The 13,508-nt window shown below is 31.5% G+C and overlaps 1 protein-coding gene across 1 annotated transcript in view; it reads left to right on the top strand.

Annotated features, from left to right (window-relative positions):
* The window catches only part of LOC129760630 (neuronal cell adhesion molecule-like), a 245,876-nt gene extending 233,172 nt beyond the window's left edge, over positions 1–12,704 (top strand). The window contains exons 7-11 of the mRNA XM_055758315.1: positions 7,874–7,988; positions 10,221–10,427; positions 10,510–10,904; positions 11,051–11,193; positions 11,401–12,704. Of these exons, the coding sequence (XP_055614290.1) occupies positions 7,874–7,988; positions 10,221–10,427; positions 10,510–10,904; positions 11,051–11,193; positions 11,401–11,692 (1,152 nt within the window). The 3' untranslated portion in view covers positions 11,693–12,704. The remainder of the gene's footprint in view (positions 1–7,873; positions 7,989–10,220; positions 10,428–10,509; positions 10,905–11,050; positions 11,194–11,400) is intronic.
* The last annotated feature ends 804 nt before the right edge of the window (positions 12,705–13,508 follow it).

Below are 13,508 nucleotides of genomic sequence, written 5' to 3'. Positions count from 1 at the left end.
GGAAACCAGCATTGATGTTTGCTGATTTTTCCAGCAATTGATATTGCTGGAAAGTCAGCGGGACAAAAACCAGCAAAATTTTGCTGGTTTCCAGCAAAAAAAAAATTCTGTGTAGCCAGTCGTGTCAGACGAAGCCAACTTAAAAAAAAGCATTTTGGTTCTTTTATTTTTGTTTTACCGAAGGAACAACAGACATATTGTGATATTTTTTAAATACGTAAGCGTGAATACCAAAATTATTCATAGTAAAAAATCACATCCTAAATAATCAAAAAATTTCCGTGATTAAATTTGTAGCTCTGAATAATTTTAATTTCAGTGAACACTTGTCTATCGTTCAGTTAATGTTGCGGTAAGTGTGTTGATTGCACCGAAATTGAACAAAAACATATCCCATCGCTGGAGTCTTTTTATTGTCTCAAACCTATCCGAATACGTGAGTATAAACAGCATACACAGCAAATTTTTTTTTGCTGGAAACCAGCAAAATTTTGCTGGTTTTTGTCCCGCTGACTTTCCAGCAAAATTTCCAGCAATTTCAATTGCTGGAAAAAACAGCAAACGTTAATGCTGGTTTCCAGCAATTCAAATTGCTGGAAAATCAGCAATCCAGATTGCTGGAAACCAGCTATTTCTTTCAACACAACCGGCGGTATTTAGTATGAAATTTATATTTCAATTCTAAATTAGAGTTTAATATTGGCTGTGCATACAATAAGCAATAAAAAAAATTATTTTCTCCCATTTTCAATAAGAGATTTATTCATTTTCAAAAAAACCTTTTTTTCACCACTTTCTAACACCGGCTCTGGGGTGGCCGCTTTGTGCCAAAGTGTTGATCATCCGCCACCTGTAAAAATAGATTTGATTAGTATCTTCTATGGAATATCTACCTGTACAATAAAAACTTACCCTTGACTTGATGCCTGGTTGCTAGAATATAGAGGAAAATAAAATAATTATATTATTTTAACCTAAATTCGTAAAATAGAATCTCACCTTACTTCAGCGTTCGAAACAAAAACAAACTCCAAATTGACAACTCGATTGCTGATTTTCCAGCAAACTAGATCAATTGCTGGAGAGTCCAGCAATTTGAAAACCGATTGCTGATTTTTCAGCAAAAATGACAAGCACATATCCGAATGCTGAAAAATTCAGCAATTCGAAAACCGATTGCTGGTTTCCATCAAAAATTTGGATTGCTGAACGTTTCTAGCAATTTTTTTTGTTGGAAACCGAGGCAAAAATTTACAGTGTACATTTTTATAACATTTTTATAAATTGAGAGTCATTTTTAATACCATATCGGTCCCTGAATTTAAAAAAAATCGAAAATCTGATTAGAGCAGTTTTTGAAATACTGTAAAAAAAATTATTGTGGTTTTTAAAAAATATCTTCAGCTACTGTTCATAAAATTATCTTTTTCTATAATCTGACCAATAAACTGCTCTTCGCAGATATTTTTTTCACTTATATTCGGATTTAAAGGTCGATTTTAAAATTGAAACTTGAAGTCTATAAATAAAGTTCAGATTTTTGTAAACAATTGCTATTATGTTTTCTAACTGATTTTGGCTGCGGCCCTCTACGTCATAGAAAATTTTTAATGCGGCCCGCACACCTAAACGAGTTTGACATGCCTGATTTAAGCTCTCCCGAGGGGTTGTGCTTGCTTGCTACAAAACGTTTGAAAAACTGGTCGAATTCCGATATCTTTTAGTAAATTCGGAAAACGTTGCTACAAATTTTTGAAAAACCACATAAACAGCATATCAATCGATTGTAGAGATTAAAATCTATCATTGGGTATATAAAAAGTGGGCAGGTTTGATGAAAAGTTTTAAGAAATCACAATAACAAAATGAGAAATGTGCGTATCATAACAGACGGGTTCGAAAATCACGATTTTTTTCTTGTTTTCATTCTCGTATTACGAATAACAGTAATATTTGAGATACTATGTGTATTCAGTAAAAATGATGATCATGTTATCAAAATAAAAATAAAAATAGAATTTTGGAAATCGGTTCAATTAAGAATGAGATACAACACTGCAAAGCAAAAGTTCAAAAAAAGAAGCTTTTTTCAGAAATTCCACGCTAGCGACCATAGATTCCATATGACCTTCAATTTTTCTATATGTTTAAAAAGATTTATTTTTCACAATTTCAAAACTTATAAAATAATTTCAATACGTCAAAGCAATTAGAAGATATGGGAATTCTGAGAAGACATTATTTTCGGGGGTTTTTTCCATTCGGAGCAGAATCCAGACGTTCGGATAAGTTACATCAACTGAAATTTTATACATTCAGAAACTAGAATAAATTTCCAAACTAATGAATGTGAAATCATAAAAATCGGTTAACATATATCATCAGGGGAACGCGCGCAAACTCTCGGGTCATATTGACCCGAACGGCTTATGTGTAACTTTTTTTTTCGGCTTGCCAGTTGTGGCATTTCCGGTGGTCACCGGAAGTTGCTTTTTCTACAGGTTATGTATCTCGTGGTTTTAGTTATATGTTCCAAATTTCATATTTTTCCGATTTTTTTCAAAAGAGTTACGACGATTTTAAAGTTCGCTTCGGGTCATATTGACCCGAACGGCCTAGGAAGGTTAAGAGTGTCAAGAAAACAGTAAAAACTTTTCTTGTGTTGTTATTTTACCTATGGATTAGTGATTGTTTTTGTTCGTTTTTCGAGTAAAAACACATGTTTTTGACTTGCTTCTTTAATTACAACAAGCCCCTCTGGGATATTAACTATATACATACTTCAGTTGGATCTCAAGACAGGGCCAAAACCACGGCTAGATGACAAACTTCAAACGGCTGAGGGTGGATTCGCAAAAAAAAACAACAGCAGCAACATCAACAGCACCACCTATGCTTAGCTAAGTTTATTCGCAGAACGTCGGTCTAAGATGTCGGAGGGCAAAGCTGAAAACATCTAACGCGTGCACCCGAAAGACGACAAGCAGGTGAAATGCGAATACTTGGTTATCAAGTACATCAAGTAATTGGTTGAAATTAGAATTTGGATGGTTCATAAATTGTTTTTTAATGGTAAGATATAGTTTTTGTTGTTGATGAAAACTATCATATTACAGATGATCTCGACATGATATGTAAATTTTAACGTTTAAACCTGGTTTAAACCTCCAGGTGAACCAACCTAGAAGTGATTTCAGCAATCTGTTCTGCCGAAGGTTATCTTCTGGTTTGGAAAATATGTACATCCTACTTGGAAAAGTTTCTACAATTATAATTTTCAGCATCCTTGCACCTTGTACTTGGAAAGTGCAATCCGAGCTCTGAACATGTTCAATGAAAAATTTCTGTATGTCTCGACCGGGGATTGTCTAAATTTAAACCTCTAATTTTATCAAATTAGCTCTAATTAAATCAAATTAAATACATATTCAATTTTAATTAAGTAAATATTTTCAAAATCAACCATTCATTTTTATCTCGCAAAATCAGGCACGATGGAAGATTGTGCCCGCCAATCTCAGCTACCAAAACCAACAGATTTTCATCAACTGTGAGGGATTTCTGGTGAATGTGGTTAGCTCCGTCTGAAAGGTTTTGGCGGAAAACCAGCCGGATTTTACGAATTTAATCCAACTTTCATTCGAAACCAATTTCCACCTCTTGGAACAGCAGGCTTTCAGGATTAAATCGAAACCAACCGGAAAAGAGATCTGATGGACGTGAAGGCCCAATCCAGAATTGAATCGAGAAAAAAGTGAGTGACCACGAAACAGAGTTGGAGTTAACCACACCGAACGTCTGTTCCGAAGCTGAACCATCCATTGACTTGGAGCAGCCAAATGACAAAATTGAAACTTGATGAAATTGATAACATGTAGCTGACCCGATGTGCTTTGCTACGCCTTTAAAAATTATTCAAATTAATAAAAAATTTTGAAAATTATTAAAATTATGTTTTATCTGTACACGACTTTAATATAAATCTCAACTCAGTTGGAACCTCTTCAAAATGCAAACTGCAACTTGGGTTTCGAATTTTAATGCAAAGATTATTTGAAACGATTGTTTCGTGCTGAGGAGTCTCGGGATGCCTTAATTTTTTTTTTCGTAAACTTGTTTTTGTCATTTTTGTCATTTTTTGTCATTTTTTGTCATTTTTGTCATTTTTGTCATTTTTGTCATTTTTGTCATTTTTGTCATTTTTGTCATTTTTGTCATTTTTGTCATTTTTGTCATTTTTGTCATTTTTGTCATTTTTGTCATTTTTGTCATTTTTGTCATTTTTGTCATTTTTGTCATTTTTGTCATTTTTGTCATTTTTGTCATTATTGTCATTATTGTCATTTTTGTCATTTTTGTCATTTTTGTCATTTTTGTCATTTTTGTCATTTTTGTCATTTTTGTCATTTTTGTCATTTTTGTCATTTTTGTCATTTTTGTCATTTTTGTCATTTTTGTCATTTTTGTCATTTTTGTCATTTTTGTCATTTTTGTCATTTTTGTCATTTTTGTCATTTTTGTCATTTTTGTCATTTTTGTCATTTTTGTCATTTTTGTCATTTTTGTCATTTTTGTCATTTTTGTCATTTTTGTCATTTTTGTCATTTTTGTCATTTTTGTCATTTTTGTCATTTTTGTCATTTTTGTCATTTTTGTCATTTTTGTCATTTTTGTCATTTTTGTCATTTTTGTCATTTTTGTCATTTTTGTCATTTTTGTCATTTTTGTCATTTTTGTCATTTTTGTCATTTTTGTCATTTTTGTCATTTTTGTCATTTTTGTCATTTTTGTCATTTTTGTCATTTTTGTCATTTTTGTCATTTTTGTCATTTTTGTCATTTTTGTCATTTTTGTCATTTTTGTCATTTTTGTCATTTTTGTCATTTTTGTCATTTTTGTCATTTTTGTCATTTTTGTCATTTTTGTCATTTTTGTCATTTTTGTCATTTTTGTCATTTTTGTCATTTTTGTCATTTTTGTCATTTTTGTCATTTTTGTCATTTTTGTCATTTTTGTCATTTTTGTCATTTTTGTCATTTTTGTCATTTTTGTCATTTTTGTCATTTTTGTCATTTTTGTCATTTTTGTCATTTTTGTCATTTTTGTCATTTTTGTCATTTTTGTCATTTTTGTCATTTTTGTCATTTTTGTCATTTTTGTCATTTTTGTCATTTTTGTCATTTTTGTCATTTTTGTCATTTTTGTCATTTTTGTCATTTTTGTCATTTTTGTCATTTTTGTCATTTTTGTCATTTTTGTCATTTTTGTCATTTTTGTCATTTTTGTCATTTTTGTCATTTTTGTCATTTTTGTCATTTTTGTCATTTTTGTCATTTTTGTCATTTTTGTCATTTTTGTCATTTTTGTCATTTTTGTCATTTTTGTCATTTTTGTCATTTTTGTCATTTTTGTCATTTTTGTCATTTTTGTCATTTTTGTCATTTTTGTCATTTTTGTCATTTTTGTCATTTTTGTCATTTTTGTCATTTTTGTCATTTTTGTCATTTTTGTCATTTTTGTCATTTTTGTCATTTTTGTCATTTTTGTCATTTTTGTCATTTTTGTCATTTTTGTCATTTTTGTCATTTTTGTCATTTTTGTCATTTTTGTCATTTTTGTCATTTTTGTCATTTTTGTCATTTTTGTCATTTTTGTCATTTTTGTCATTTTTGTCATTTTTGTCATTTTTGTCATTTTTGTCATTTTTGTCATTTTTGTCATTTTTGTCATTTTTGTCATTTTTGTCATTTTTGTCATTTTTGTCATTTTTGTCATTTTTGTCATTTTTGTCATTTTTGTCATTTTTGTCATTTTTGTCATTTTTGTCATTTTTGTCATTTTTGTCATTTTTGTCATTTTTGTCATTTTTGTCATTTTTGTCATTTTTGTCATTTTTGTCATTTTTGTCATTTTTGTCATTTTTGTCATTTTTGTCATTTTTGTCATTTTTGTCATTTTTGTCATTTTTGTCATTTTTGTCATTTTTGTCATTTTTGTCATTTTTGTCATTTTTGTCATTTTTGTCATTTTTGTCATTTTTGTCATTTTTGTCATTTTTGTCATTTTTGTCATTTTTGTCATTTTTGTCATTTTTGTCATTTTTGTCATTTTTGTCATTTTTGTCATTTTTGTCATTTTTGTCATTTTTGTCATTTTTGTCATTTTTGTCATTTTTGTCATTTTTGTCATTTTTGTCATTTTTGTCATTTTTGTCATTTTTGTCATTTTTGTCATTTTTGTCATTTTTGTCATTTTTGTCATTTTTGTCATTTTTGTCATTTTTGTCATTTTTGTCATTTTTGTCATTTTTGTCATTTTTGTCATTTTTGTCATTTTTGTCATTTTTGTCATTTTTGTCATTTTTGTCATTTTTGTCATTTTTGTCATTTTTGTCATTTTTGTCATTTTTGTCATTTTTGTCATTTTTGTCATTTTTGTCATTTTTGTCATTTTTGTCATTTTTGTCATTTTTGTCATTTTTGTCATTTTTGTCATTTTTGTCATTTTTGTCATTTTTGTCATTTTTGTCATTTTTGTCATTTTTGTCATTTTTGTCATTTTTGTCATTTTTGTCATTTTTGTCATTTTTGTCATTTTTGTCATTTTTGTCATTTTTGTCATTTTTGTCATTTTTGTCATTTTTGTCATTTTTGTCAATTTTGTCATTTTTGTCATTTTTGTCGTTTTTGTCATTTTTTGTCAATTTTCCTCAATTTTTGTCAATTATGTCAATTTTGTCGTTATTATCAATTTTGTCAGTTTTGTCAATTTTGTCAATTTTGTCAATTTTGTCAATTTTGTCAATTTTGTCAATTTTGTCAATTTTGTCAATTTTGTCAATTTTGTCAATTTTGTCAATTTTGTCAATTTTGTCAATTTTTTCAATTTCGTCAATTTTATCAATTCTGTCAATTTTGCTATTTTTGTTTTTTTAGTCAATTTTGTCAATTTTGTCAATTTCATCAATTTTGTCAATTTCGTAGATTTTGTCAATTCTGTCAATTTTGTCAATTTTGTCAGTTTTGTCAGTTTTGTCAATTTTGTCAATTTTGTCAATTTTGTCAATTTTGTCAATTTGTCAATTTTGTCAATTTTGTCAATTTTGTCAATTTTGTCAATTTTGTCAATTTTGTCATTTTTGTCAATTTTGTCAATTTTGTCAATTTTGTCAATTTTGTCAATTTTGTCAATTTTGTCAATTTTGTCAATTTTGTCAATTTTTTCAATTTTTTCAATTTTGTCAATTTTGTCAATTTCTTAAATTTTGTCAATTTTGTCAATTTTGTTAATTTCGTAAATTTTGTCAATTTTGTCAATTTTGTTAATTTTGTCAATTTTGTCAATTTTGTCAATTCTGTCAATTTTGTCAATTTTGTTAGTTTTGTCATTTTTGTTAATTTTGTCAGTTTTGTCAATTTTCCCAATTATATCAATTTCATCTATCTTTGTCATTTTTCTGTCATTTTAATCGTTTTTGAATTTTTTTTAAATGTTTACCATTTTTGTTATTTTTAATTCTTTTTCATTTTTGTCAATTTTGTCATTTTCGTCATTTTTGTCATTTTTTCATTTTTAAAACTCTTGAATCGTCTGTAGCAATCTACTTTGACGTTTCAAGTTATTTTGCTTTGGAAATTTTTCACTGTTTCCAATTTTATGTGCTGTACGTTCGCTTATGATATTTGCAAGGGTATTATTATAGAAGCATTGAGGCATTTGCTTATCGCATTCAATTGAGCTTGATATAATGTGATTAACAAGATTCAAAGAATCAAAGGCATTAAGAACAATTTCCCTAATCAATCGCCTGGATATTCAATCGAATTTAATTGAGTTTTCCAATAACATTCCATTCCTTTTTTTCTCTTTTCAGAGCCACGAAATCCACAACCTGGAACCGTATACCCAGTATCTGGTTTCGATTCAGGTTTTCAACCCGGAAGGACTTGGCCCACCCACCACTGTTCTGGTTATGACCGATGAAGGAGGTAAGTTTGACTTTTACAGAAAGAGGGCTCATCACCTTTGCAGCTCCTGTTGACCCGGAATTCTCAAGGAGAATCACTCAAATTTCTTCCTTCTATTTATCATGGAAATTTTTCATGTCCAAGGCGATGACATTGATATGTGTATGCAATTTTGCTTCCTTCAGAGTTCCTACCTGGAGGGGTAAAACTCGATGAACTGTCCCCGGTAAAAAGTTAAACCGAAAAGCAGTTTTCATCAAAACTTAAGCGTTTTAATTAATCTGATAACGCTCATTCGTTCTGCTCGTTGAGGTAGTTTTGTTCATCGAAATTTAGAGTGAATTTTTTGTTTCTTTGTCCTTCTGTGTTCTGGGTGGTTCAATTGAGTGGCTTATTCAAATGGATGGCTAATTAAGTGATATGTAGTTGGTTTTTCCTAACAAACAGAAAGTGATGGCAGTTTTGTGACTAAGATAATTAACATACAGATAACAATCGCCCCATTTTTTTTTTCAAGGAAAGGAATACGAAAAAATTTAACCCCACTGAAAGTTGACGACCTGTTTAATAACGATTGGCTGTTATTTATCGTTTTGAAAAAAAAAATCCTCCCAAACTTGAGCTCGGGAAATCTAGAGGATACAAACTGCAACCGAAATAGGTGGGCTTTGGGTGATAAATTATACACGCATTTTTCTTGTTGCTGCATTAATTTTGCATAATTTATGCATGCGTTTTGTGGGAGACAAATTGACCTCCACCCCCTGGAAATGGGATGAAACTTTGCGGTTCGGATCGATTGATTCGATTTCGAATGATAGCAATCAATGTTGGAAGCTCAATCAAACTTATCGCGATTAAGCGTTTAAAATTTTCCCGGATGCAGATTGATCTCCGGTTAGTTACCCTGATTCATTGAAAGCAATTACCGATTTACAATGTAAAAATGCAAAGGTAGTGTTGCGCTTTTTAAATCTGCTGACAGATTGAACTTTTGGATTAAACCAGCTTTAATTAGTTTTCATAAAAAGGATAATTTTCAATAATTTATTTTTCAATTTTTGAATTGAAAAAACGTGAACAATTTTCACATTTTTGATATTTTAAACACTTTTGACATTTTTGACATTTTTGACATTTTTTGACATTTTTGACATTTTTGACATTTTTGACATTTTTGACATTTTTGACATTTTTGACATTTTTGACATTTTTGACATTTTTGACATTTTTGACATTTTTGACATTTTTGACATTTTTGACATTTTTGACATTTTCGACATTTTTGACATTTTTGACATTTTTGACATTTTTGACATTTTTGACATTTTTGACATTTTTGACATTTTTGACATTTTTGACATTTTTGACATTTTTGACATTTTTGTCATTTTGACATTTTTGAAATTTTTGACAGTTTTGAAATTTTTGACATTTTTGACAATTGTGACATTTTTGACATTTTTGACATTTTTGACATTTTTGACATTTTTGACATTTTTGACATTTTTGACATTTTTGACATTTTTGACATTTTTGACATTTTTGACATTTTTGACATTTTTGACATTTTTGACATTTTTGACATTTTTGACTTTTTTGACATTTTTGACATTTTTGACATTTTTGACATTTTTGACATTTTTGACATTTTTGACATTTTTGACATTTTTGACATTTTTGACATTTTTGACATTTTTGACATTTTTGACATTTTTGACATTTTTGACATTTTTGACATTTTCGAAATTTTCGAAATTTTTGACATTTTTGACATTTTTGACATTGTTGACATTTTTTACATTTTTGACTTTTGACACGTTTGAATTTTTTTACATTTTTGATATTTTTGGCATTTTGACATTTGTGACTTTTCTTTACATTTTTGTCATTTTTGACACTTTTGTCATTGTTTATATTTTTGACATTTTCGACAGTTTTGACATTTTCGAAATTTTTGACATTTTTGACGTTTTTCACATTTTTGACATTTTTGACTATTTTGGTATTTTCAGCATTCTCTCAAATATGCGCATTGAGCCACTCTTCTTTCCACTTGTTTTTAAACATTGATCGACCAGGCATTCCATAAGGTTTTTTATCGAAAGATATTATGTTTTCTGAGGGTCCCACTGAGAGTTTTATATCAACTTTCTTGAGTATAAGGTTCAAATTCGACTCAATATCTCTGTGACTTTGAGGGATCAGTTTCGATTTGATCGTCCCTTTCCCACTCTCATTTCCGGCTTACAGTGCCCAGCAGGCCTCGCGGTCTCAGCATCCTTGAGGTGACTTCCGGCACCATCAAAATCAGCTGGCAGGAACCGGAACGCAAAAATGGCGTCATCCATGGCTACCGGGTGTATTACGTGTACCAGAACCAGACGCTGCTCCACTTGCCAATCCTGAAGAGTGACGCCATCCAAAATTCCGTCTACTACTACACGCTGTCCGGGTTGAGTGAGTATCAGATCAGAAGCTTTCTATTTACTTTTCTTACTAGTAAACTAAAATGTTCAATTTTTCTCTTCCGAACGCACAGAACCCTTCACCGACTATCGGCTGATTGTGGCAGCTTTCACGCTCAAATATGACGGGGAACCGTCGGAAATTTCGATCCGGACCGATATCGCAGGGCCAAGTGCTCCGATTTTTTTTAATCTGACCTGCTACTCCGAGGATGCCCTGTTTCTGGCCTGGCGGATACCGCAGTTCTTTTCAAATTCCGTGCACCAGTATATCGTCAACTATCGGAACATGGACTACACCCGGACCCGGGAGATCCGGATCTCGGCCAACGCTTCGATTGTGGAAACGTCGGTGGTTCTGCAGAATTTGACCACCGATTCCAGCTACGAGCTGAAGATTCGAGCCGCCTCGATCAGCGTCATCAATCCGCACAAGGTTATACTGGGGCCGTTCTCCGATGTGAGGAAGGTGAGTTGGATGAGGAAAATTAGGGGCCTAAGCTGATGCATTATTGTAAATTGAACCATTAATGGGTTGGATGCTCATATCAAAAACAACATTTTTGAAATGATAAAATTAAAAAATGTATAACATTTTCTCCCTTTCAATCTTAGATCACACTACAGGCCAATTGCGATCAGCATCACGAGCCATCGCTGTATCATCCCTATGACGATCACGATCTCATAGTCCTAGCCGGGGCAGTAATCTGCTGCTTTGGGCTGCTGCTCATCATCTTGGCGATCGTGCTGTGGAAGTAAGATTTTTTTTTTGTTTTGTAAAACTTAACTAGGTTTCAAGATAGTTGGAAAGTATGCATTTTTAAAGTGCCTTCGAACGTTTCCTTGCATTTTGTTAGAGGTGCATCTAAACTGACAAAAAATCAGGTTTCGTGACACTGTTGTCGTTTCTGATTTTCTAAACATCTAACCAAATCAACATATTTTCTCTCTCTCCCTTCCAGGAAATGTTTCAGCACCAGCTACACTCATGAGGGCACCGATCCGTCCCAATCGTCAGGTGCCGATCACGGTCAGAAGCTCCCCGGTCAGACCCAGCTCGACTGGAAGGCCAGCTGCGACACTAACGGCGGGGTCATCCAGACGACTGTGCCCATTTCGGCGGCCACAACACCCACCGGAACCAAAATGGTGGTGCTACAAAATGGCGGCGGCTATCACAACAACCATCTCAATCAGTATCAGTACAACAACAACCACACCGTCACCCGGCACATGGCCATGGATGGGGACTGATAAGATGCGATTGGCCACCAGCAGCAGTATTGGCCAGCCGTAATCTACGAAAGTGTCGAGCTGGAGGACATTTTCGAGGGAGCCGCCATCGCCGGAGGATGTCCCGGGGGGTCCAGTGATCGATCCCGGCTGGCTGCCCCGGGTCATGGCACCAGGGCGGCTTCCGGTGGCGTTCCGGATCTAGTGGAACTGATGATCAATCCGGAAGCTTGAGCGAATTTCCGCTGGCTGCCAAAGCGCGCTCAATTGACTGTGTACAGGTTAGGAAATGTTTAGTAATTAAGCAGGCATAAGTTAAACAAATAAACAAAACTCACAAAAAAAAAACAGATTCACTTAGCGGTTTAGATTTTAGGACAACAGTGCGATAAACGGATGGTAGTGGGAAATCGTTTTTTGATTGAGTTAAAGTGTGTGTTGGGTTGATTTATGCTCCCTCGGTTTTTGGCAGTTTTTGGGAACGAGTGAAAAACTAATTTTTGAAAATAAAAAAAAAACATCGAAAAACGAAAGACGAAACTGAAACCGGAGCAATGCTTCAAGCTCTCGCCACAGTAAGATAGGTGCAAATTTTAAAATAAATTTACCCTAGCAAAAAAAAAAGTAACCGACGACGAAACGGAAAGATCCGATGCCAATGTTGTTTTAAATTAAGAGGTGATCATCTAGACGTCAAAATCAGCAAGAATGATAAAGCAAGCAAATAAAACAAGAATTGGTGAAACTTAAGAATGCGTGAAGAAAAATAATAGAAATGAAAATAAAATCTAAAAATGAAAGAAAAACTTTCCCACAGAACATAAATTAAAAAAAACTACCAAGTGAACGAAAAAAAAAACTATTGGAAGGCGAAAAAAAGAAGGTGACAAGATAGGAAGATGTGTGATATTTTTATACATATTTTCAATGGTTGTTCAAATGTGAACAGTATCTAGCTGAAAAATCCAGAAAAAAAGTAAACAAAAAAAAAACTGCTTTTGAAAGTGAAAATAAAAAAAAGTTTTAAAACCAATCAGGTAGCGAGTATTTAAATTTATTTTTTCATCCGAAAATACCATTTTTAAAGAAAATGACAAAAATCGAAAGAAATAACAAAAGACAAAAATGACAAAAATGACAAAAATGACAAAAATGACAAAAATGACAAAAATGACAAAAATGACAAAAATGACAAAAATGACAAAAATGACAAAAATGACAAAAATGACAAAAATGACAAAAATGACAAAAATGACAAAAATGACAAAAATGACAAAAATGACAAAAATGACAAAAATGACAAAAATGACAAAAATGACAAAAATGACAAAAATGACAAAAATGACAAAAATGACAAAAATGACAAAAATGACAAAAATGACAAAAATGACAAAAATGACAAAAATGACAAAAATGACAAAAATGACAAAAATGACAAAAATGACAAAAATGACAAAAATTACAAAAAAAAAAAATACAAAAATGACAAAAACTCCATGAAAAACAAATATTACACAAATTACAAAAATTACAAAAATAACAAAAATGACAAAAATTACAAAAATTACAAAAATTACAAAAAAAATGCATAAATTTCAAAAATGACACAAATACAAAAATTACAAAAAGAATAAAAATAACAAACATAACAAAAATGACCAAAATGACAAAAAATAACAAAAATAACAAAAATTCAAAATTTACAAATATTTGAAAAATTACAAAAATAACAAAAGTTACAAAAATAACAAAAATTACAAAAATTACAAAATTTACAAAAAAGAAAAAAATGACATAAATGACAAAAATAAAAAAAATACAAAAATAACAAAAATCA

The sequence above is a fragment of the Uranotaenia lowii genome, chromosome 1 (assembly GCF_029784155.1).
Source record: "Uranotaenia lowii strain MFRU-FL chromosome 1, ASM2978415v1, whole genome shotgun sequence".
In the NCBI taxonomy this organism is placed as follows: domain Eukaryota; kingdom Metazoa; phylum Arthropoda; class Insecta; order Diptera; family Culicidae; genus Uranotaenia; species Uranotaenia lowii.
The sequence above is the reverse complement of the archived record's forward strand: the minus strand, read 5'-3'. Positions and strand labels throughout refer to the sequence as shown.